The 22,981-nt window shown below is 43.9% G+C and overlaps 1 protein-coding gene across 8 annotated transcripts in view; it reads right to left on the reverse strand.

Annotated features, from left to right (window-relative positions):
- PER3 (period circadian regulator 3) overlaps nucleotides 1-22,981 on the reverse strand; it is a 64,253-nt gene that overhangs the window by 41,226 nt on the left and 46 nt on the right. For 4 of the 8 annotated variants that reach the window (XM_061185037.1, XM_061185036.1, XM_061185033.1 and 1 more), the window contains exons 1-12: nucleotides 22,360-22,980; nucleotides 21,774-21,919; nucleotides 20,805-20,920; nucleotides 19,376-19,577; nucleotides 14,936-14,987; nucleotides 10,826-10,968; nucleotides 9,324-9,402; nucleotides 7,140-7,246; nucleotides 6,715-6,871; nucleotides 2,192-2,297; nucleotides 1,137-1,265; nucleotides 576-702 (exon numbers count right to left, since the gene is read on the reverse strand). In XM_061185037.1, the coding sequence (XP_061041020.1) occupies nucleotides 576-702; nucleotides 1,137-1,265; nucleotides 2,192-2,297; nucleotides 6,715-6,871; nucleotides 7,140-7,246; nucleotides 9,324-9,402; nucleotides 10,826-10,968; nucleotides 14,936-14,987; nucleotides 19,376-19,577; nucleotides 20,805-20,920; nucleotides 21,774-21,919; nucleotides 22,360-22,538 (1,543 nt within the window). In that variant the 5' untranslated portion in view covers nucleotides 22,539-22,980. Of the gene's footprint in view, nucleotides 1-575; nucleotides 703-1,136; nucleotides 1,266-2,191; nucleotides 2,298-6,714; nucleotides 6,872-7,139; nucleotides 7,247-9,323; nucleotides 9,403-10,825; nucleotides 10,969-14,935; nucleotides 14,988-19,375; nucleotides 19,578-20,804; nucleotides 20,921-21,773; nucleotides 21,920-22,359; nucleotide 22,981 lie in introns of those variants that run through there. The other 4 variants (XM_061185039.1, XM_061185035.1, XM_061185034.1 and 1 more) reach the window with 3 other exon arrangements.

Below are 22,981 nucleotides of genomic sequence, written 5' to 3' on the forward strand. Positions count from 1 at the left end.
AAGGAGAAAAATTAAGAGAAAGTTATTTAAGGTAAGAAGTTAGCATAATTTGATCTCTATATAATAAAACTTTATATATACAGAACTATATAATGCATGCAGGTTAGCTTCTCAAAATAACGTCAACTATCACGACTGATCCAATTCCTCTGGGGTGTTCCCTACCTCATATTTGAGAAAAGTAAACATGTAATCAAGAAAAAGGCCAAGTTTTTCATTCAATTAAGGTCACAAACATTCTCCATTTGTTTGAAATGAAAGGGAGGGATTATCATTTTAATATACTTTATTATCTGAAATGTATTCTAAAATTACCTCTTTTGGCTTACAGATAGCTCATATGGAGGGAATCTACGAATCGGGTGGAATTAGCAGAAAAGTCAATTCTTTAGTAGAAGTATACTGTGACTACATTCTAATACCATTTAGCTTTCGGGACAGTATTTGCTGCTGCCATTGTTATTAGTAGTAGCAGTACTGTTACGTTTGTTATCTCGGCACGTAAACCGGAACAGCAGCAGCCCAGAGTCGTGAGGGCGGCTCTGGGAGGGGGGCGGGCGGCCCTGCGGACTCACCAGCACGCTGCCCCACGCCGGTCCCCATCACTTGCTTCCTTGGTGATTTGGCCCTTGACTCAATGTACAGCTGCTGGCCTGGATTCGTGATTTTGTTTACACTGGCACAGACCTGCTGCAAAGTCAACTTAGGGAAACGAATGATAAACAATGTTTCAAAGATTACAAAAATGTGCATTAAAAGATACATAAATGAAATACATTTAACTTTTGGTTCTCTGTAGACCGAATGACTGAAAGCACAGTAATAGCATTAATTCAGTCTCCCGCTGCACCACAGCACACGAGGACCAGTGAAGCTTTACAGCCATCTGTCCACAACATGCTAATTTTTAGGAAGCACACAATTAACCCAAATATCACCTCCTAAAGGTGATATTTTCTTTTTAGAGACATTTTCCCAAACCAAAATGGATCAGAATGTCTATGACCAGATCAGATCTTCCAGACGAGAACTAAGAAGCCACACGCGTCGAGGTACAGAACCAGCACCGACACGTTACCGGTAACGACACAGGAAGAAAAGGACACGTGCTCAGAGGCACATGTGTGCTCGCTCACCGGTGCCTTCTGCACCTCCTCCACGCAGCGCCCGCTGGACTCACTGGAGGACGCGATGCTCAGGTGATGCTCCTGAGACCCGCTGCTCCCCAGGCTCCCATAGCCACTGGATGCGCTCCCGTGAACGGGCTGCAAGAGACAGGGGCCCGTCGCAGCCCCGGGTGATGTGGCCGTCAGAGGAGAGACACAGCATTACCTACCTCTGAGCTTACCTACAGTCATCACAAAATTAAGATTAAAATTTCTGAAATCCTAAATGAGGTGTGTGAAGGGTGATGCTGACATGAAAGACATTCCTCTCTCATCTCGGTAATTCTCAAGGGCAGAACCTACTTTTCTAGTCTAGGTGGGTATTTCTAGAACGACAAATGTTTTAAAAGCCACAGTAAATAAATTTAACAAAACATGAAAATAAACTCTAGCTCTTTATGCTGAGTTTGGAATAGACAGAACAAATTAAATATATACTGCACTTTTCCCCAAGAACCTCAGAGATACTTTATGAACTCTAGAGACTGTATGAAAGACATTTTGAACAGTTTTAGTGACACCATCAGTAAATGCTTGACAAGTTTACTGATTGACTCTCTAGTAGAAAGCATTTTGGTATTTGTTTTCAACAAGCAGTTTTTCCTACTTTGGCTCATAATGACTAGAGATACGGAGACCTGCCACCCCTCTCCCCACCTTTAAAACTGTAATTATTTAAAAAAAAATAGTGAAGCCAAAACACTGGCCGCGTCTGGAATACAAGAAGGATTCTCTCATTTAGAAATAACTTCTCTATCTTATTGCTTCCTATGACTCTGTCTGTCATCTTAAATTGGATTCTTACAAAAAGTCCTGTGTATTTAACACAGAAAAAAGGAAAACAAGATTAATGACATTTAATTTGAAAACAAAAAGAGGAAGACAAAAATTTCTGGAATGTAGAGGGTAAGGACTTCTCTCTCCTCACAGTTCATTTCTGTGAAGTGACTTTACTAAGACTGAATGTTAAAATTAAAGACAATTATGGGACGATTATGTTTGTTTTTTAACATCTCTCACTTTACCTGTAAGAGAAGTCTGTGAATTTGTTCCTGTAATTCCGTTATGTCTTTGTCATTACTGTTCATCTTCTTCATTCTGGTGGCAAAGACATCCCCATTTAGTGGACTCCTACAAAATGCCAAGTCAAAGACGGAGTCAGGCAATTTCAAGTTCATGTACAACGAAGGCTAAAGTGATTTTTAATAGAAAATTCAAACAATAAACCTATGCTTTTACAAAGCAGCTCTTCAACTCCAAATATAGAAAATATGAAGCTCAAACTCTATTCATAGAGGTAGAGAAAATCCTAGGAAACAAATGCGGTATTAACCGTCTTCTTTAGTTTCTCTGCAGCTGTAATCATTCTACTGTATCTGTATAAATTTAAAATCAGTGGTAGGTAACCCCCTAGCTACTAAAATACCTTCAACAGCTACTGGTCTCAGAATTTAACACGAACTGAGTAACCTACTGGCTATGAGAAATTTTAAGACCTTAAGTTTGGCAAACGCATTGAACGCTTAATGTACCTAATCACGCAAGCTACGTAGTAAAGATGATTCTGCAGCCCACCCGCGTGGTGAACATGTGGTTGCCACAAAATCTTCAGTCTTATTTACACCCCAATTCTAGAGCATCTGAAATCTACCACGGGAGTACAGGGAGAGGCAGACACGTCAACAGAAAGAGCAGCAGAGAGGAGGGACCGACATTCACTTAGGCCCCTCCCCGTGACGGGAAGGGCTGTTTTGTGCCACCCACCAAGAGTAAGTGACATTTCTACCCCTCACGACGTGCCGGGCGCTGTGCCAGCTGCTCCACCAGGTACCCCCTCCTCGCTTCCCTGGGCCAGACCCCGGCTCGGCTCCCCCGCTGTCGCGTCTGCCCGGTGCTCCCGAGGCCCAGAGTCCCGGCTCCAGGCCGCACGCTCTCGGCCACCACACTGTCCGGCCTCTCGGCACCTCGGTCCTACGAGTGCTGCTAACATCGGACGTGCCGTGGGCCAGACACGTCACCTCCTGAGTCCTCGCGACCCTGGGAGGTAGGAATCAACCCGGCAGAGGTGAGGAAACTTGCCGAGTTGCCGTGGCCAGGCGGCCGGGTCGCGTCTGAAGCCACACGCCCGACCCCCGAGCCGGCTGTCCCTCCTTTTCCTGTTACGCGTCCTGCACGCTGCCTCTCACACCTCAGACACGAGGCCACACTTCCCCAAAGACAGACACTCCTAGCAGGAACGGCGGGACGCCAGCGGGGTCACGGGAGGCGTCAGGAAGAGGCCGCGTCCCCGGCACAGGACCCCGCCGGGCGCCCCCCGGCCCGCCCCGCCCGAGACCAGACCCTGGGAGGCGCCAGGCCCGGTCCGGCGGCACCGGCTCCGCGATGCGGGACACGGAAGACCAGCTGCACCTGGACGGCAGCCTGACACTGGCACGTCTCAGGTGCCCCTCCTGTCCTCGGCCCGCCGCTGGGCGTCAGGCTCCTCCCACGCTCCGTTAGCTCCTCCCACGCTCCGTTAGCTCCTCCCCACGTCAAAGAAGGGTCCCTGGGGGCTAAAGTGCATCCCCGTGTGCTGTGAGCCTGAATGTCTTCCGGAGGTGTCTGGGCTGCTGTTCAGTGCAAGGCTGAGTGGAAACGGAACATTCTGCTTTGTGCTGTGAGATGTGGATGTTCCCAGGGGTGACCCTTCCGACAAAACCAAGTTGGGCTTTCAATCACCAATTACAGAACTCAAAGGATTCACCGCCTTCATCAAATGGTGTCAAGCTCGGCATGACGCGTTGGCTGCGGCGGACGTCAGGAAACGGGTCTAGGAGTAAAGAAGGAAATGTGGTGTCCGTCTCCACTTTGCAGCCTCCTGCCTCAGTGATCGCCGGGAAAGTGACTCTGTTTCACAGAATGCGGGTTTGTTTTTTTTTTTGTAAAATCAGAGGTAACGGTACCTAGCCTCCCTTCCCACAGAGCTGCTGGGAAGGACCTGAAGAGAGCCGGACACTCCCACAGCCCCCTCCCTACTTCACTGTCACCCTTTCCAAAACTCTGCCCGCGCGTCACAGTGCCATTGCCGTTTTCCGTTCTCCCATACGCGGTGGGCGGCAAAGGGAACGTCTGTTCTGTTTATAACCTCAGCCTCAGCCTAGCACAACGCCTGACTCAGCAGGTGGCCCGTAAACACTTACTGAAGGAATAAATGCATTAAAATGATTTTATAAACGTAATAGATAATTACTGTTCGATGAGAGAAATTAATACCTACTAGCCTCTAAACTCCCTCACATAATCCTGGATCTTGAGATGCAATTATTGGTGTACTTTTAAAAAACACTGAAAACATTGGGAGTACTAATATGTCGGTTTATTCCACATACTTTTAATCAAAGAACTGAAAGGATGGCTTGGAGAATGAATCTAGGATGCACCTCTAGCACTGACAGGGAGGTACTCAGACCGGTCAACAGACACCCAGATGGACGTCTCATCAGAGGAACTGTACTTGCTTTGGGGTTTCCTATATTCATCCTAAGCAACCATCTGATTTTTTAAAAACATTTATTTATTTATTTATTTATTTGGCCGTGCCGGGTCTTAATTGTGGCACGTGGGACCTTTTTTGAGTTGCGGCATGTGGGATCTAGTTCCCGGACCAGGGATTGAACCCGGGCCCCCTGCATTGGGAGGGCGGAGTCTAAGCCACTGGACCACCAGGGAAGTCCCCAACCATCTGATTTTATTTTCATTTCCCAAGAGGTCTCCCTACTGGGAAAAAAATAGTCCTTTCTGAGCAGCATGAACAGCACTTCCTTGGCAGTCACATTTGTTACCTCAATTATCCAGTTAGTTTTCTACCATAAATCAGCCTCATGAGTCAGGGTGGCAAGGAGCCCGATTCTTCCATTAAAGCTGCAGACCTGCTCTGCTGAGAGGCCAAACCCTGGAGCACAACAAGGTCAGAGCAACCTGAGGCCTATCTCACCGTGGCCAAAACATCACTCTATCGCAATATAACACGTGACAAAATACTCTTACTGGGAGATGTACTGTTCTGTACACAGGTTTATGCTTCTGTGTACAAAGTTGTGTAACAAAATACAAAAGACAGAGTTGCTCAATCTCAGCATGACACTGAGGAGTTAAGTATAATTTCCACTCTTAAAAGAAACAGACATCAAAAGGAAACTTATGGGCCGGGTGAGAAACCTCTAGGTCAATTTTAAATGGACCACAAAGTCCAGGGAGTAGGAGTATCTCCGATTACAAGAACCGCGGTCCAGGTTGCTCTGGATCCATTTTGCAAGGCTGTTATATGTACAGGTTACAACAATCAAGCAGGCTCGAGTCAGCCATGCTGGCAGGAGAATAAACATGAAAGCATCTAAATATTAAAAATAAAGATTTAGGGACTTCACTGGCGGTCCAGTGGTTAAAGACTTTGCCTTCCAATGCACGGCGTGCAGGTTCAACCCCTGGTCGGGGAGCTAAGATCCCACATGCCTCGCCAAAAAAAACAAAACATAAAACAGAAGCAATATTGTAACAAATTCAACGAAGACTTTAAAAATGGTCCACATCAAAAAAAAAAAAATTTAATAAAATTGACACAAATAAGTGGAATTTGACAGCAGAAGGCTGATATAAAAAGTTTTACATGCTCACTAAAGAGAACCTTAAAATTCAGAAAAGGAAAAAAAACAAAACTTCACCCAAAATCCCACTATCCACACATAACCAAAATGTATATTTTATTTCCTTCTAATCTTCTTTTTCTTATTTCATAGTGTTCGTGTTTTAAACATAATTATAATCATATTGTATAAAAAATTCTGTATGCTGCTTTTTACATCATCTATCAATTTCCCATGTTATATACTCTCTGTAAAAATTTTTATTGACCAATATAATAAAATGTCAAGCAGATATTACAGAATCTACTTAACGACAGACATTTAAGCTATTACAATTAAAAAATGCTGCAAAATCTGTCTTTTCTTTATAAGGCTTTCTGTATTTCGGCTTCTTTAGAATATTCCAATAAGGGAATCATTAGGCCAAGGAGGTAGAAATCTTATAAAGCCCTTGATACTTATTGCCAAACTGTCTTCCAGAAGCACTGAAAAAAAACCTGTCCTTCAGGGCTTCCCTGGTGGCGCAGTGGTTGAGAATCTGCCTGCCAATCCAGGGGACACGGGTTCGAGCCCTGGTCTGGGAAGATCCCACATGCCGCGGAGCAACTAGGCCCGTGAGCCACAATTACTGAACCTGCGCCTCTGGAGCCTGTGCTCCGCAACAAGAGAGGCCGCGATAGTGAGAGGCCCGCGCACCGCGATGAAGAGTGGCCCCCGCTTGCCGCAACTGGAGAAAGCCCTCGCACAGAAACGAAGACCCAACACAGCCATAAATTAATTAATTAATTAATTAATTTAAAAAAAAAGAACAAAAAACCTGTCCTTCGTTTAGTTCACGTGTCAGTTGATTCAAAGGGGAATCAATGGGCCAAAGAATATTATTTGGAAAAAGATTTTTTAGAAAATACGCAAACTGATTGACTTACGTTTGCACTTTATGCCGACCGATGATGAAAGAAACCTTCCGGCTCCATGGGTTCACAAAGCTGGACCAACTGGAATCCAATACGATGTAATCCCCATTTTGAGAACAAAATCTAATGGGTGAATGTTCAAAGGGAAGATGGCCTGCATACTTCAAGACTATATAAAATAATAAGACAAAATTGGAATTTATTTAACACGGATATTGATTACAAATGTCTTTTTTTAAGGCATTTATTTGTAAATGTTTTAGAATGTCAAAATAGAAAAAAAAAATTGTTTCATCAGTTCCAATACATTGCTTACCTGGTTAAAGGTTAAGCTCTAACGATTAGAGCTTGTGAGACCCTCTAGTGAGAAATGAAATGACAAACTTAAAAAGATCCAAGAAAAAAAAATGTCCTCCTATAAAGAAGTAGGTCCTTACCTTTTTGGTGTATGGCGACCATCAGAGAACGATCTTCCGGGTGCAGGTATGTCAGGATGGACGTTCCAATCAGATCCTGAGGTAGGTAACCCAGCAAAGGCACTGCTCTGAACACAGACACAGCACAGGCAGCATGTCACACACGCCAAGTAACTCATACCTCATATACTTTCAACAGTACTTTTCAGCTAAACTCTAAATATGACAAAGGGTATGCAAAAGATGTTCATTACAGCATTTATAAATGCTACAAACAACCCAAGTGCCTATGTTGTGGGGAAATAGATACACAATCTAAGAAGTGTTGGTCATCTGACATATTGCATCAAAATCACCCGTGAAACTTCTAAAAAACAGATTTGCAGGCTCACCGCAAGCTTACTAAATCAGAATTTCTGTGGTAAGACTAGGAGTCTATATTGTTAACAAGTTCCTCAGAGGTCTCTGATGCCCTCCATTTCACTGCCTTTTAAAAAGTCTACAAAGATCACATTATAACAGAAAAATGCTTATGAAGTTAAATGAATAAAGCAGGCTACAAATTTATACAGAATAATTAAAATTATACAAAAACAATGTCTCCCAAAAAGTGATATCAAATAGACAACCAGTCACAAAGCCATTTGTAGGATAAAGGTTCATGGGAAAATTCTGATGTACAGACACTCAAGATGACTTAGAAAAAATTGACTCCATAAACATTTTCTATGTGTACAAATTCACAAATACTTTCTAATGCAATAAACTTAAACTGTTTTGAGAATAACTTCAGCTAAAATTTTCTTACTTTCTACAGATTATATTACACAAAGTATCTCACTAATTACTGTTTAGTTTCAGGGTAACTAAACGGTAATAAATCCATTTCCAGATGTTAAAAAAATTTTTTTAACGCTTTTTTTTTGGCCGCACCACTCGGCTTGTGAGATGCTTAGTTCCCCGACCAGGGATTGAACCTGGGCCTTCGGCAGTGAAAGCATGGCGTCCTAACCACTGGACCGCCAGGGAATTCCCTGTATGTTAAAATTTTTTAAAAACCAAAATTAATAACTATCATAACTGTGCCAGGTTTTTTGACATTTTTGCTTATGCTTATCTGTGGTACGGTACATTGGTTCTCAGATTTTCAGATTTCACAAATAAGTAAAATTTTTAAATAAATGCGGGGGGAAATGGAGGGTACGAACAGGGGATAACAATGTTTTGTTTTTCCAAATAAAGGTATTAAAAAAACAACAATAAGCAACAACTATTATGTACTGTCACTAACTCTTTAAATAAGAAAGACTATTTTAATAACCAAAAAAAAAGCAGGAAGGACGTTAAGTTCAAAATAAGTAACAGTTCTTTACACACAAAAAAATCTGCCTTATTTTTCTTTCTCTTTTCCCCCCTCACTTTAGGCTAATAAAAATTCATCATAAACTGTTTGGGAAGCATCTGCCTAGTGGAAATAACACTGGAATAGGACTTGGAGGCCAGAGCTGTGGTCTCATTTGGACCACAGTCATCTAAAACTATGTGGTCCACGTTCATTGTCCTCTTGTGCAAAATGGAAAAATAATTTCTGACTTTCCTAAAGCTTTGAAATAAATATGATAACGTGTAAATCTTAGAACTATAACATGCAAGATATGTACATTAAAAATTTACACCACACGGGACTTCCCTGGTGGTCCAGTGGTAAAGAATCCGCCTTCCAATGCAGGGGACACGGGTTTGAGCCCTGGTCCGGGAACTAAGATCCTACACGCCGCGGGGCAACTAAGCCCGCACGCCACAACTACTGAGCTCGTGCACCTCAGTGAGACAGCTTGCATGCCGCAAACTACAAAGCCCATGCGCTCTGGAACCCGCGCACCGCAAGGAGAGAGAGAAAACCCGCGCGCCACAACTAGAGAGAAGCCTGCGCACTGCAACGAAGAGATCCTGCGTGCTTCAACAAAGACCCCATGTGCTGCAACTAAGACCCGACGCAGTCAAAAAATATATATAAGGAAAATAAATAAATATTAAAAAAAATTTACACAACACAAATTTCAAACTAACAAAACTCAAATGCACAAATGAATAGATTCAGCTCTATCATGTTACGTTTAACATATGTTAAACGTTATGTAAACTTTTAAATATTTTTATTTATTTTCAGAAACAAATTTCTTTTAGGCATAAAGAAGTACTTACCTTTCATCTATTTCAAGAAAAACACACCCGGGAGTGTGTGTTGTGGTAAAAATTCTTTTATCCACTGGGATTCGAGGAGCTATGGAAACCAGAAAGACTGGTTTAAAGGCAAATACCTAATTAACTATCCACTTAACATATTAAAGAGGGAACAAACTCTATACGTCATGGCAGAAATCTCACCTAGGGACCTGGCCTTTGAGCAGCCAAAGCTAATAACTTACATTATTAACCACATTTTAATTAGGTCAAAACGTGATGCCTACTAAAGTTAATTTTAAACAGACAGAAAGTCTGTGTACATCGAATAGCTAACCCATCACAACCTAACAGTCAAAGCTGGGGTCATTTAGAGTTCAGGATGAAAACGTTGCATCATATTTAGTGGTTGAATACAACTAAGCAAATAGGACGTGAAACGTCAGTACAATAGGGACGTATTTAATCTGTAATAAAATTGGCACGGTCAGTGCTGCTATAGTCTGCTTTGACAATGTAGTGATCAATACATTAGGGAACAATTTGAGCATGACACTAATTCCGCATTTGCTTACGCACGACTTCATTTTCAAGAAACACGAGGGGAATGCAGAAAATAGCAGCTAGTTGAATGGAGTCACTTAGGAACGTGAAGAAACATGCACACACCTGAAACATCCACCTGCGGCCTCTGTTCACCAGTGTGCCCTGAGCCACGCCCGTCCAACCTGGTGATGGAACTTTCCCTCTGATTTCAGTCTGCCTTCCCCTCACTCCTCACAGCAATGCACAAGCTGCAGCCCTTCCAACACCCACGTCCACAGCAAACTGCAGGGCTTTTCCGTCGTGGGGAGCCGCATTTATTGTATCACTTGTGCATTTCTTCATCATTTAATGTGTAACACCGTGTTACCATTTTATGAGAGTCCCCTCTTATTTTTAATGTATGGTTACTTGAGTGTTGTGCCCCTAAACTCATTTTCCCCATAAGCCCTGTGGTTTGTGTGAATTTTTTTGCACAGGATGGTAAGTTTTAGGAAAGCATATGTCACATTACAGCAGAACCAACTGTAATTTCAAATGATAAATGGAAGCTGCTTCTGTATTGATATATGAATTTAGCAATGTTGTTCTGCCATTGGAAGACATAAATTATACTTTTTACTCAGGGGGCTTTCAAAACACTTAAAAAATATAAATTCATTCTTGTGACCTCTGTATGCAACAATTTCAATGCTCTTCTGTCACACAAGACAGAAGCAAAAGGCCACAGGATGGTCACCAGTAGAGAAAGGATTAGAAGACTGCGCATCTGTGGCCAAGTCTATGCTCAGACCCCTGGGCCATGCTGTCCTTAAAGGAGATGACCACACAGGAAGTCAAGGTCAGCAAACAGAGATGTCAGGGAAAATCAGCTCAGGGCCAAGCTGAAGACAGTGGCTGCAGTAAACAGGCTTTCACGTGCTTCTTTCTGATGTGCTGACACGTCACATCTGACCTAAACGCAGACGCTCCTGACCTACCTTCGTAACCAGAATGAATCTTCTCCACCAGCGTGAGACAGCAGGGCTCAGGCTCCGGGCAGGCCGAGCTGTGCACATGAATCAAATAGGGGATAATCCGGAACGGGCAGTAAGGCTGCCCCAGCTCCCGGGCTTCACCTCCACTGAAGAGAAGAAAAATGGTTCAGTGCCGGTCCTGACGTGTTCACTTAGTCCAACGTGAAACAAGGCCGGGGAAAATGTTTTGTTGCTAATTTCCAAGGGAGACATGTCCGAATCTAAAATGTTTAGACATATTTATTTATTTATTTTTGGCTGCATTGGGTCTTTGTTGCTGCGCGCGGGCTTTCTCTCGTTGCAGGGAGTGGGGGCTACTCTTTGTTGCAGTGCGCGGGCTTCTCATTGCAGTGGCTTCTCTTGTTACGGAGCACGGGCTCTAGGCGCGTGGGCTTCAGTAGTTGTGGCACGTGGGCTCAGTAGTTGTGGCTCGTGGGCTCTAGAGCGCAGGCTCAGTAGTTGTGGCTCACGGGCTTAGTTGCTCCGCGGCATGTGGGATCTTCCCGGACCAGGGCTCGAGCCCGTGTCCCCTGCATTGGCAGGCGGATTCTTAACCACTGCGCCACCAGGGAAGTCCAAAACATACTTGTTTTTAAAAGGAGGGAAACGTTAGTTTAAATTTTCAATAGCCACGGGCAGTGATACTCGTTTGTTATTGGATGAGTAGGAGGCTTTCTGGAGAGCCGGCTCACTAAGGTGAGTGTGAACCGCTCACTAACTTCAGCGTGACTTTCTGCTCCTGCTGGGAAGAGGGGCAGGCACAGCCACCTGTCTTGCCTCATGTGTCTAAACCAAGTACCACATGGCGGGAAACAAGGTCCCCTGGGATCGTGCCCCCAAGCCAGCCCTCCGTCAGCCCTTCCTATGCCCTCGTTCAAATGACTGATTCAGTCCCACCGCTTCAGCCGCTCCGCTGCCCAGCGCAGGCCTGGTGTGCGGCTCAGCATCACCCACGGTGCCTAGCTACAGGGAGATGGCGGGGCTGGACCCTCTCCGCCAACCAGCACGGAGGCTGCTCGCTCCCTCTCAGGAGGCTCCCGGGGGCGAAGGGTCTGCAACAACCACACAGATGTCCATCCGGTTTCATCAGCCTGGCTGCCTGGAAGACGTTTCCACTTGGATCTGCCCGAACATCCCAACCTGTATTTCACGCTCCCCCGTTTCTGCCCATCACACCTCTCTTCGCCGACCATCACGAGCGCGGATGTTCGGGGGTCTCTGGCCCCACCCGCACTCTCGCTCCCGCCCCCCTCCCTCTCTCTTCTCTCCTCTAACTCCAGCATCTCCTGTCACTTCTCCACTCTCAGCCGTGACCCTGCTTCCTAGGTCACCGCTCAGAAGAGCGCCTTCTCCTGACACCTGCGAGCATCTGTACTTGTGCTAGTGGCTCCCCTCCCATTTCTGTGAGTGCTTTCTCCAGGCTCATCCCATCCTGAGCTTCTCAATGCCATCTATACGCCGATGAGCTGCACATCTGTCTCTAGCCCGGCCTCCTCCCCTGAACCCCGGGCTCCTGGACCAACGCCTCGTCAACATCACGAGGCAGATTTCTACTCAACATTGCACGCTCACCTAAAACTAAGGCACACGTTCTCCCCTCTGCTCTCCAGGCAGCTACTTGTCCTACAGTTTCCTCCTCCCCAATACACAGCACCTTGAGCCAAGACTCCCACGTCACCTGATTACTCTTTCTATCTCGCACCCGAAACTAACCCACCAGTATATGCTGGTAGGTCTCCCCTACAGAAATACCCAGAAGATCGAAAGTGTCTCCACGTCCACCTCCACCGCCTGGTCCAGGACCCGCCATCTCCCAGCTGCACCGCATCAGTGCCATGCCCCCCCCACCCGCTCCAACTTCCCACCCTAGCACAGGACCTTCTGCACGGCACCCAACGTGAGCCTTCCATAATCAATGACATTTCCTTCTAAGAAATGAAAATGCCCTATCCCTACCCACTGAACAGTCCTGAAGCAACAAACCATATGAAAACAACCACCCACCCAGATTTGGCCTCCAGGTGAGCAATGCTGTTTCTTGGCACAAGGAATGGGGGATACTGAAGAAATGATGGACCCAGGTCTGGGGCAGGAACCGTCTAGGTTGAGCCTGGAACGGCAAATCTGAAATCAAGGAAGCTGTCAAGACCACCGGGGACTGTCACCAGGCCAGGAGCTAGCCCAGCTAACCGGCGGCTCCCTCCGGCCACAGAGGGGCAATGGCAGCACCTCGGGGCACGATGAGAACCTTCTCTTTAGGATGAGATTCTAAAACAGTGATGGAGGAAACGACGAGAGAGCTCAGATTTGCTTCAAAATAATGAGATGGGGGGTGGGGGGACCGAGGTGGTGGCACAGACGACACAGGACTGGCCACGAGGTTAAAGTTATTAATGCTGAATGATCAGTGCATATCAGTTCATTGTACAATTTTTCTCTACTTTTATATTATTTTGAAAATTCCCAAAGTTTTAAAAATAATTAAGTGGCTACCCTGAATAAAACATTTCATTCAGAAGTCAAAACGCCCTATGGTCTGGCCCCTGCTTCCTCATCTTCTTCCACCCTCCCCCCTCCCACCACTCACAGGCTGGGCGTGCTCTGCCCCAGGGCCTTTGCACTGGCCTGGAACGCTCTTCTCTCAGACACGCGTACGACTTGCTCCCTCACCTCCTTCAGGCCTCTGGCCCCGTTCAGGCTTCTCATCAGAGAAGATTTTCTTGACCACCCTGAGCACACCAGCAACCACTGCCCAGAACCCCCTTACTCTGCTTTTCTGTTCTACGTACAACTTATCACAGCCAACACGTGTACATTTAGACAGCTGTTTATTATTGGTCTCCCCCCTACAGAACCTAAGGTCCATGAGGGCAGAACTTTGTTTTGATCCCAGCACCCGTAACAGTGTCTGGCTCAGGAAAGGCACCTGAAAATATCTACCAACATAACAAACACATACAGCGCTTACTACGCGGCAGGCACTGCTCTCAGATCTTCATAAACAACAACTCACCTGCGAGTGACAGAAAGAACCGACATGGCCCTCCCCACACATGCACACCTTTCCAGGTTATCCCTCCCCAAGCACTCGAATACTATTAGCGCGAGTCCCCCTCAGTTCCATGGAGTGTCTGAATGATCCATTACAAGGATTTCTCTTCCCCAAATATCAAGAGCATTTAGTAACCTCAATACTATTGTTGGTGATCATAACGTCATTTAAAACCATTTTTTCTTTTTACTTTGAAAGTAACATTAACATATCACAGTAAATTTGGAAGAGAAAAAAAAATCACTAATAAATCCTACCAGAAATCAACTACTATTAAAATTTTGATCTCTTTTCTTCTAGTTCACTGTCACTGAACCTTTTAAGTCCTCATAAATATACCTATCTTGCTTTCTTTCAGGTTGTTCAAAATTTCAAAAATTAAGTTTAAATGTGACTGAAAAACAAAAACCAAACAAAAACAAAAGAGCCCCAAAAAACTGTCATCTGAAAGTATATTTAATGTCCAGTAACTCTCACATGCCCCTGGGTTAAGAATGATCTTTCTGGTCTCTTCCTCTATTGCATTATTATCTACTTTTTTCATAAGTACATGTATCTTCTCCTCAATCAATATACAAACTTCTTGCAGCAAGAACCCAGTCTTGTCTTTTGTATCCACAACAGACCTAGCTGAATAAAGAATCAAAATAAGTGCCAAATAAAATCAGAGGGATAAATTTGGAATTTGGGATTAACAGATAAGGACTACTATATATAAAACAGATAAACAAGGACCTACTTTATAGCACAGGGAACTATATTTAATATCTTGTAATAACCAATAATGGAAAAGAATTTGAAAAAAATATATATAGGTATGTATATATATATATGTGTATATATATATATACACACACACACACACACACGTATAACTGAACCACTTTGCTGTACAGCTGAAACATTGTAAATCAACTATACAGTCAATAAAAAAAATAAAAATTAAAAATAAATAAATAAAAAATAAAATAAAACCAGAGCCCACTCCACCGTTCCTGGCCTCCAGGAGCTCCCATACTCACCGGATCCTGCAGAAAAAGGATTTCACCGGAGCGAATTCATAGTATGAGGCTGCTGGAAACAAACACACGTGTCAGTGTCCCACCCCCACGCGGCTCCTCCTCAAACTGTCACTACACAAAGGGAGACTCTTTTGAGAGACAGAGCTACTCTTGATTAAAATAGGACTCTCCTCCCTAAGATCTAGTTCCATCCAGTATTTTCCCAGGGCTTTTTCGTGTTGAACAGTAACCCTCAGGTGAGACCCTGAGAGCACCTGACCGAGGCCTCTCCCTGTCACCCCCTGCAGTCCTGTCTGCATTTCTACTCCTGCCCGGACTCACTGCTTCAAATGTCAACGTAATCATCCTGCAACACAATTATTTCGCTGGTAATATTCTATTCCTCTGTAATAGTTTGTACATGTCTCAAAAACTGGGAATTCAGATTACTTAGAGCTTTCAGGTAGAGGATATATACATTTCTTTCCTTGGACAAATTCCCCAGAGCTGTGTTCCTAGATTAGATGATATCATTTCATGACTCTCATCACATATTGGCAAACTTAGCTCCAGCAGATGGTACCAATTCAGTGTCATTAATAACACTTTCTCACACCCCTCGTGCCAAAGGTTTTGCTTCAATTTTATTGACTTCGCATTTATTTTATTGATGTGTGAGGTGGTAATTCAGAAATGTTTAAATTTGCCCATCTTAGGAAACTGAACTTATTTCCAAGTGTTCGTTGATTACTTTATTTCGTCTGGTAGAACTCCCTGAATATATATCTTTTGGGCATCTGTTCACTGGAGTGAAAAGTTTTCAGTTATAGAAACCAAGGAAATGTTTACAACCAAGGAGATGTTTTTAAAAAAAATATACACTGAAGGAGCATCTACAACGAGGATTCTGAAGAACCAAAATACTGAACATGGTCCAGGTGTTTGTACTGAGGAAAGGATCATAGGAAGAATAAGAAAATGGGCTTTTGAGTGATCAAGAAAAATGTTCACAAGTAAAAAAAAGCCCTCCAGTTTAAAAGTAAAGGGACCAGTGACCAAACTACTGTAATTCGTGAAACTATGAAAGTTACAGGCCCAGAATTCTGAAGCCAGAAGTTCTTACAGAATGTCTGTGACAAATAACAGAAAGAACTTGACAAAGTAAGCTAAAGAAATTAATTACTCTAAGATATGCTATCATCTTAACATAGAAACTGTTTCTGGAGTTTCTATGGAGAAATTAAGGCAAGATAAAGATTTTTCAAAAATATCCTTGATTTTCTGAGCTGATTCTCGTGGGTGGGAACTGTCCCTCGGTGACACTTTCAAACGCTCGCCTTTGTCTGAGGACAGTTCTCCTGCTTTAAGGCGCAGTCCCAGCAGCCATGGGGTCAGAGGGGCTCTGGATTCACACTGCCAAGGTGAAGGCCGGCTCTATACTTGCAGGCAGTGTGACCTTGGCATCTCTGTGACCATGGCAGGTAAGAAAGGGCACAGTTGCTGGCTCTGAGGGACCTGACTGTTGCCTGAGCCCTGCTTCCCGCAGGCTGCCCCCAGCCCCCCCCGTGCTCATACACAGAGCAGGCAACAAGGCAGGACCATTCCATGGAGACGCCGGGCTCCTCCAGCGCGTGACAGCGGATGGACCCCCTTTGGCTGCCTGGCCCAGATGCTCTCTGAACTGCGCTGCAGCCCAAGGCTCCTGCTCCCCAACCCTCCCCCAGCCTCGCTCCTTCCGGCGAGGCCGGCGATGCGGGCTGAGGACTCCTCTCACCACCTTCCACGCCCGCCCCCAGTAAGTGTCCCGTTTCTGGGCAAACCCAAACTAATACAGTTACTGTGTCTGTCTACCGGGGAGAATGACAGTACCTACACCTCACAAGGTCTTTGTGAAGATTAACTCAGTTAATCCACGAAAGCAAAGAGAAGGGTCCCTGGCAAATAGTAACCATTCAATAGATGACAGCAGTTAAGATGAGCCTTTATGCTGCGGATGCTCCAAATATCTCCAAGCCTTCCCCAACCTACAGCCTGCTGGGCTCTCACAGAAACCCTGTATTAACAGGCACGTCAGAAACTATGATTCTCACTTTACAGTGAGAAGCCAAGTGGCCTCCAAGGTTCACGAAGGGACAGAATGCAATTTGAAACTCAGACCTTCAGATTCTGAGGTTAACATTCTTTGCACATAAAAAAATACTGCAACTCTGCTGTAAGGTGAACTCGCTTACATTACTTATACATTGTATCAGGCACCTGAATTCAACTGCCCCCCCCCCCAAAAGTCCTGTAACACAGACAGCCAGCCTATGGGATCTCAAAAACAGTAGATGGGGGCCCGCTGTCACTTCCACACCTGGGCTGGAACGTGCGAATTCTTGTTTCTGGAAGTATGTTCTAAAGAAACAGCGGCCAGATCCTTCTGAGAGGTTTGTACAACAAGGCGAAGTGGAAATGTGCTCTAACACAGGGCCAAAGCTGGCAACTGCTGAGTTTAGAGCTTCCCGTGTCCTCTTAATGTTCTATGAGTTCAAAGGAAGGGACAGAAAGAGGTAACATGAGCCCAGCCCAGAAATGGTGTGGAGCTAAACAACAGCCCTCAAGGAGGGTGTGGATCCTTGGGGTTCCTAAAGCGAAAGTATAGTGTGAGAAGTAAACAAAATGGACATCGTCTTTATGGAGCAAGTAAATGTTTAGGTCCAAGAGACAACAATTTCAGGGACTATTATGTTTTTACAAGTAGAGGAAATACCATTAAGTAATTAGCAAAGATAAGAACGTGAAAAGATCAGGGAATTCCCTGGCGGTCCAGTGGTTGGGACTCCGCGCTTCCACTGCAGGCACGTGGGTCTGATGCCTGGTCGGGGAACTAAGATCCCGCAAGCCTTGCAGCACAGCCAGAAAAAAAAAACAAGTGAAAAGATCAGACCGAGACTATAGGGCAATACTGAAGGGAAAATGGGAAAGACCTGGTGAACGGTACCACATGTCTGTCCGGTTCACTGTTGTACCTTAGCACCTAGAACAGTTCCTGGCCCACAGGGACTGCTATGTAATGTCTATGGAATGAATAAACGATTAACAAAAGCAGAGAAACAAACGTGGACAATTAAAGGTTGAAAACACATGTTTCGGAAAGAGGAAGAAAAATGAAATCAGTGTTTTTGAATGATGGGAAAAGGAGAGAGGGAGCTGGAAGAAAGCAAGGGTGACAGGTGTCTTTTCTGAAGCTTATGTAAATCGTGCACAGAGAATGGGGCAAGGGTCTGTGATTGAAAAAAGAAGGCTATAACACTGTTCTTCACTGGACTGAGAACTGGATTAAAAACCAGAATGAGTACAGAGCTCTAGATTTGCAGGATGAAGTTCTGAGGATCTGTTTCACAACACTGTGAATGTACTTCACGCTACTGAACTGTACACTTGAAAATGGTTACGATGGTAAATTTTGTGACTGTGTTTTTTACCATAATAAAAATAATCAAAATTCTTTAAAAATGAGAGAAAAGGGTTTGGGATCAAAAAGAAAGTTGATCTTTACTAAGTTCTTTAAGAGACATTTCACAAAAAATATGAAATAGGGAATAAAGGGTGACTTAAGAAAGAATGAATGGGACTTCCCTGGTGGTGCAGTGGTGAAGACTCTGCCCTCCCAATGCAGGGGGCCCAGGTTCGATCCCTGGTCAGGGAACTAGATCCCACATGCATGCCGCAGCTAAGAGTTCGCATGTCTCAACTAAGGAGCCCGTGAGCCACAACTAAGGAGCCCTCAAGCCACAACTAAGGAGCCCACCTGCTGCGACTAAGAAGCCCACGTGCTGCAGCTAAGGAGCTGGAGAACTGCAACTAAGGAGCCCGCCTGCCGCAACAAAGACCCGGCACAACCAAATAAATAAATAAATAAATATTTTTTAAAAAAAAGAATGAATGAATGAATGAAAGATTACATGGGACTGAATAACACAAAGAAAACTGTGAGTGGGAACCCACTCCCCACCCCCAGTTCAGGAAAAGCAGTCTTTCAGAAGGAAAACAAAATGATGAGATTCATAACTTTTAGGGAGAAGAAAAACTGGAAAGGGATCTAACTTTGAGAAGCTTACCTCCAGAGCAAAGCAGAGAAATAATGAAGTCAGTATAAGAGGAAAAACATTTAATTTTATTAACAACAGACACTTTGTAGCAATTAACCTGCTATACATTATGCTGTAACATACCATATCTATAGCATATAGTTTGTGAAACTAACTTGATTAAATGAAAACAAATTTATTGGATCTTTATGTTACTAGCAGCATTTAAAATGCTATTTTCTTAACATTCTGACTTTTAAAATGAAGAAATAAGAAAAACTATATATTTGCATGTTCTGAATAATGCATTCATTTGTGTACTATTTCTGGAAGAATGAAACTGATCTTTACCAGGCCAAGATAAACATCTGAATATTGGTCCCATTACCTCTTTGGGTCCAGTTGTTCCAGAAAGGAAGCTGAGCGTGGGCAGTGTGTGTGTAGAACACCCTCACGTCTTGAGGGGCAAGCAGTTCAACGAAATGAGAGGACTCTAAGAACTCTTTCTTACAATGCAGGATCGAAGGAGCCTGTTCAGAAACGTGCACTAACCTTCCAGACAGAAATGAAAAAACTGCCACAAAGGTATCCTACGAAAAATATTTAAAATAAATGCAAAATATTGAGGTACATACTGGCAATATTCCCTGAATAAATTTCGTCTAGACGTCTACCATGATCAATAGCTTAATACCATGACCAATAGCTTAAAACACACACACACACACACACACATACACACACCTGCAACGGCAACAAATTGCTGTAAAACCTGCACTGTTCTTTCTGAAGGTTTAAGTTCTGCCAAAAATGCACCAGCTCATTCTACACCGACTAAACACAGTGTATACACTGTATACACTTCTGATTCCCTCTCCTTTGCAAACTGTACCTGGAAGGACTGTCTTCTCTTCACCCATGCATATTCCAGGCTTCAAGACCAAGCTCAAGATTCACTTGCTCCAAGATGTTGTCTTTGATAAACCTCATTACATAAGAATCATTTCTCTAATGTCTTCCATTAGACATAAACATAACTTATTTATAATCAGCCACTGTTTGTACCTGCTAGCAAATGGCATATGTTTTCCTCTCTAGATTTACTTTGACGATCTTAAAGGGAAAATGTTTTCCTTAAACTTTTTTTCCCTTAAATCTCCATAGCACCTACTACAGTATTATTAACACATCAGTTAGTAAAATAAGCACTGTAACATTAGGGATAGCTCATGCTCCAATATTATAAAATCTTTAAGTTACAATTATGCTGAGGTCTACACATAAATTAAGTAATCTCCATCATATCAGCAAAACATGAGGCTCAATTATTCTGTCAACATGAAGAGATTCAAAAAAGATATACTAAATATCTCTTCCAAAATTTAACAAAAAATGACAGCATCTCAACTCACCTGTTCTATAAAATCCAGTTGTTACAACTTGAAGTAGTAGGTATTGGAACTAAGAATGATATAAATAGAAATTAACAATTCGGAGATTAGAATAAGATGCAGGAAATCGCTCTGCAGTGTTATTTTTTTCTTCATTTGAGAGAACTCAGGGATGCTAAGGAGAGAGAGGCACCTCATGACCGAAGCAAAGCCAACTACTACTTATGTGTTGCTTCCTGTTTTTAGATGTTTTCTCTGGCAAGGGCAGGAGAAACTCCACAAGGCCTCTTTAGCAGTTTTCTCCTATGCTTGACCTCAAATTGTGGTTACTGAAATGCTCAGTTATTATTTAAAAAAATCTACATCTAGATAAGATCGTTAGGAAAAATCACCCAGGTTGATATGGCAAAATTTTTGAATTCTTACTGTGTTTTTGGAAGTGTGCTCTGAAGCAATAGTGGCCAGCTCCTCAAGACTGTACATGGTCACGTCTGCTTGAGGTGCTCCATTCTGATTGAGAATCTGGAAAAACTCACTGTTCGCTAAGAAACACAGGAAAATAAATAGGTAGTCCAGTGACAACAGTATCTTTAGGAAATCATTTTTTATCAGTAAAAAAGCAGGCTTGTTTTTTAGGATGAGGCCACCTCAGCATGTTTTCCTTGAAACCAGATCATTTTCTTCTTTCACTTAAGATACTGATAGTTGTACAAACTTGAGATTTTGAATTTTATGAATTCTGCATGTTCCAGATCACAAGGAATGAGACACACTGAAGGTACCAAAACAAGGTACTGAAACCAAAAATTCCAAATACACACACAGGAAATCTGTATGGCAGAAACATTACTCCAGGATTCAGGAACTATATACCATCTATGAAGCCACAGAGGTTTGTGCTACAGAATGTGTATTTTTAAAATCCCTTGAGAAGAAGTCTGAAAAGTCATAAAAAGAAAAAAATGTTTACAACCATTCGTTTTTAATTTGGTAAATTCCTATATATCATGACTGTATTTTAAAAGTATGTCTATGGCAGGGAAATGTAAATGTATTTAATCAAGTGTATTTTTCCCCTAACAGTCATAGAAGACAATATTCTTTGAAAAAGTGAATCTTCAAAATGTGCTTATGCCGAGCTCTACTCTCCTGAAACAAATCAGCAAAATACTGCACAGTTACTAAGCTATGACACAAATAAGGTTCTCCAAGTGCTCATGTGAAAAACGAAGATGCTAATGCCATCAGTGTAGCTTTGCACATCTCACATAAAGCACCGTAAAAAGCTCAAAACATTTCTGTGCCTAAAACCAGGCCGACAACTGCCCTGGCCTGGCTGCTGTTTACGAGCAGTGGGGTCCATGCGCGACTGTATTCCCTCTCCAGCCCGTTTACCTTGCACGCTGTGTACGCAGCGAAGGGCATAGTTGAGAGCATCCAGGGTGCTTGGTTTACTCTGTCTCTCTGACGGGAAGTATTTTTTCATTTCTTGGACAACTGTTATGAGGTCTTTGGAAACTCTGTTTTGATCTTGCAGTTCACTGTAAGATAAATAAGACTGTAAATTCACACTTTCGATGATAATAAGTCAACTTTTACTGAACAGCGTATTTCATGCCGGGCCCGCTTTCTAAGCGCTTAACATGGATCAGCTCATTTAGTTCACAGATTTATTATCCACCACCGTTTTTAAAAAAAAAATTTTTTTTTTACAGGTGGAGAATCCCAGGCAAAGAAATTGGTAAACATCAAGCATTTTCCACTCTCTCATTCCCACTTCAGCCTAGAGTCAGCTAAATTCCGCAACCACTTTTTACCTTCTGGTTAATTTCCTTCAGTTTCTCCAGGGTATTTCATTCTAAGTTGTCTGAGTCTCCTTAAACTTTTTCCTAGGCTTACAAACAAAATATAAAAAGATGTAAGCCCGCCTTTCCCCTCTACTACCCCAGCAGAGAACGACAAACACATCAGGTTATTTCACCTGTTGCTGGTCTGCACGTATTTGCTCCGCAGCTGGTATTTCCGGCTCCACATCTCAGCAGAGTCCTTCCCCAGCGCCTCAGGACCGCTGGCCTGTGGTCCTTCAAGTTCATGAGGCTGGCCTCCCCTAGAGTCCTGAGATTTACCACCGGACACTTCTAGATCTTCACAGGGATCCATCGTTCGCCCGGCAGTCCTCAGCCTGTCGCCTGCTACTTTGCTACTTTGCGATCGGCGACGGAAATGTACTTCTCATTTTGGTCCAGGCCATCGTCTCAGAGAAAATGTCAGTCATCACAAGCCAGCAAGTAGAGGTACTCTTTCTGCTCCTCCGGGGGCACCTTTCTCCCCAGTATTTCCCTGCAATCTTGGACGTCTCCGCTCACGGGAGGTCCACCCTGGAGGGGGACGGTGGAAACAAAGGTGACAAGTGTCAAGAGAAACACAATCTGATGCTGGAAGCTCGGCTGTGGCTCGCGGGCTGGGCAGCCCCGGGGGGATCCCGGCCCCGGCGGCCCCGACAGTCGGCGTGCACCCAGGACCCGGACCCGGCAAGGGGCAACTTGAAGCACAAAGTTCCCACAGCGCAGGGCAGGCTCGGGGCGACCGCGCCCGGCGGGCCC

This window comes from Eubalaena glacialis, chromosome 3, assembly GCF_028564815.1.
Source record: "Eubalaena glacialis isolate mEubGla1 chromosome 3, mEubGla1.1.hap2.+ XY, whole genome shotgun sequence".
NCBI lineage: Eukaryota > Metazoa > Chordata > Mammalia > Artiodactyla > Balaenidae > Eubalaena > Eubalaena glacialis.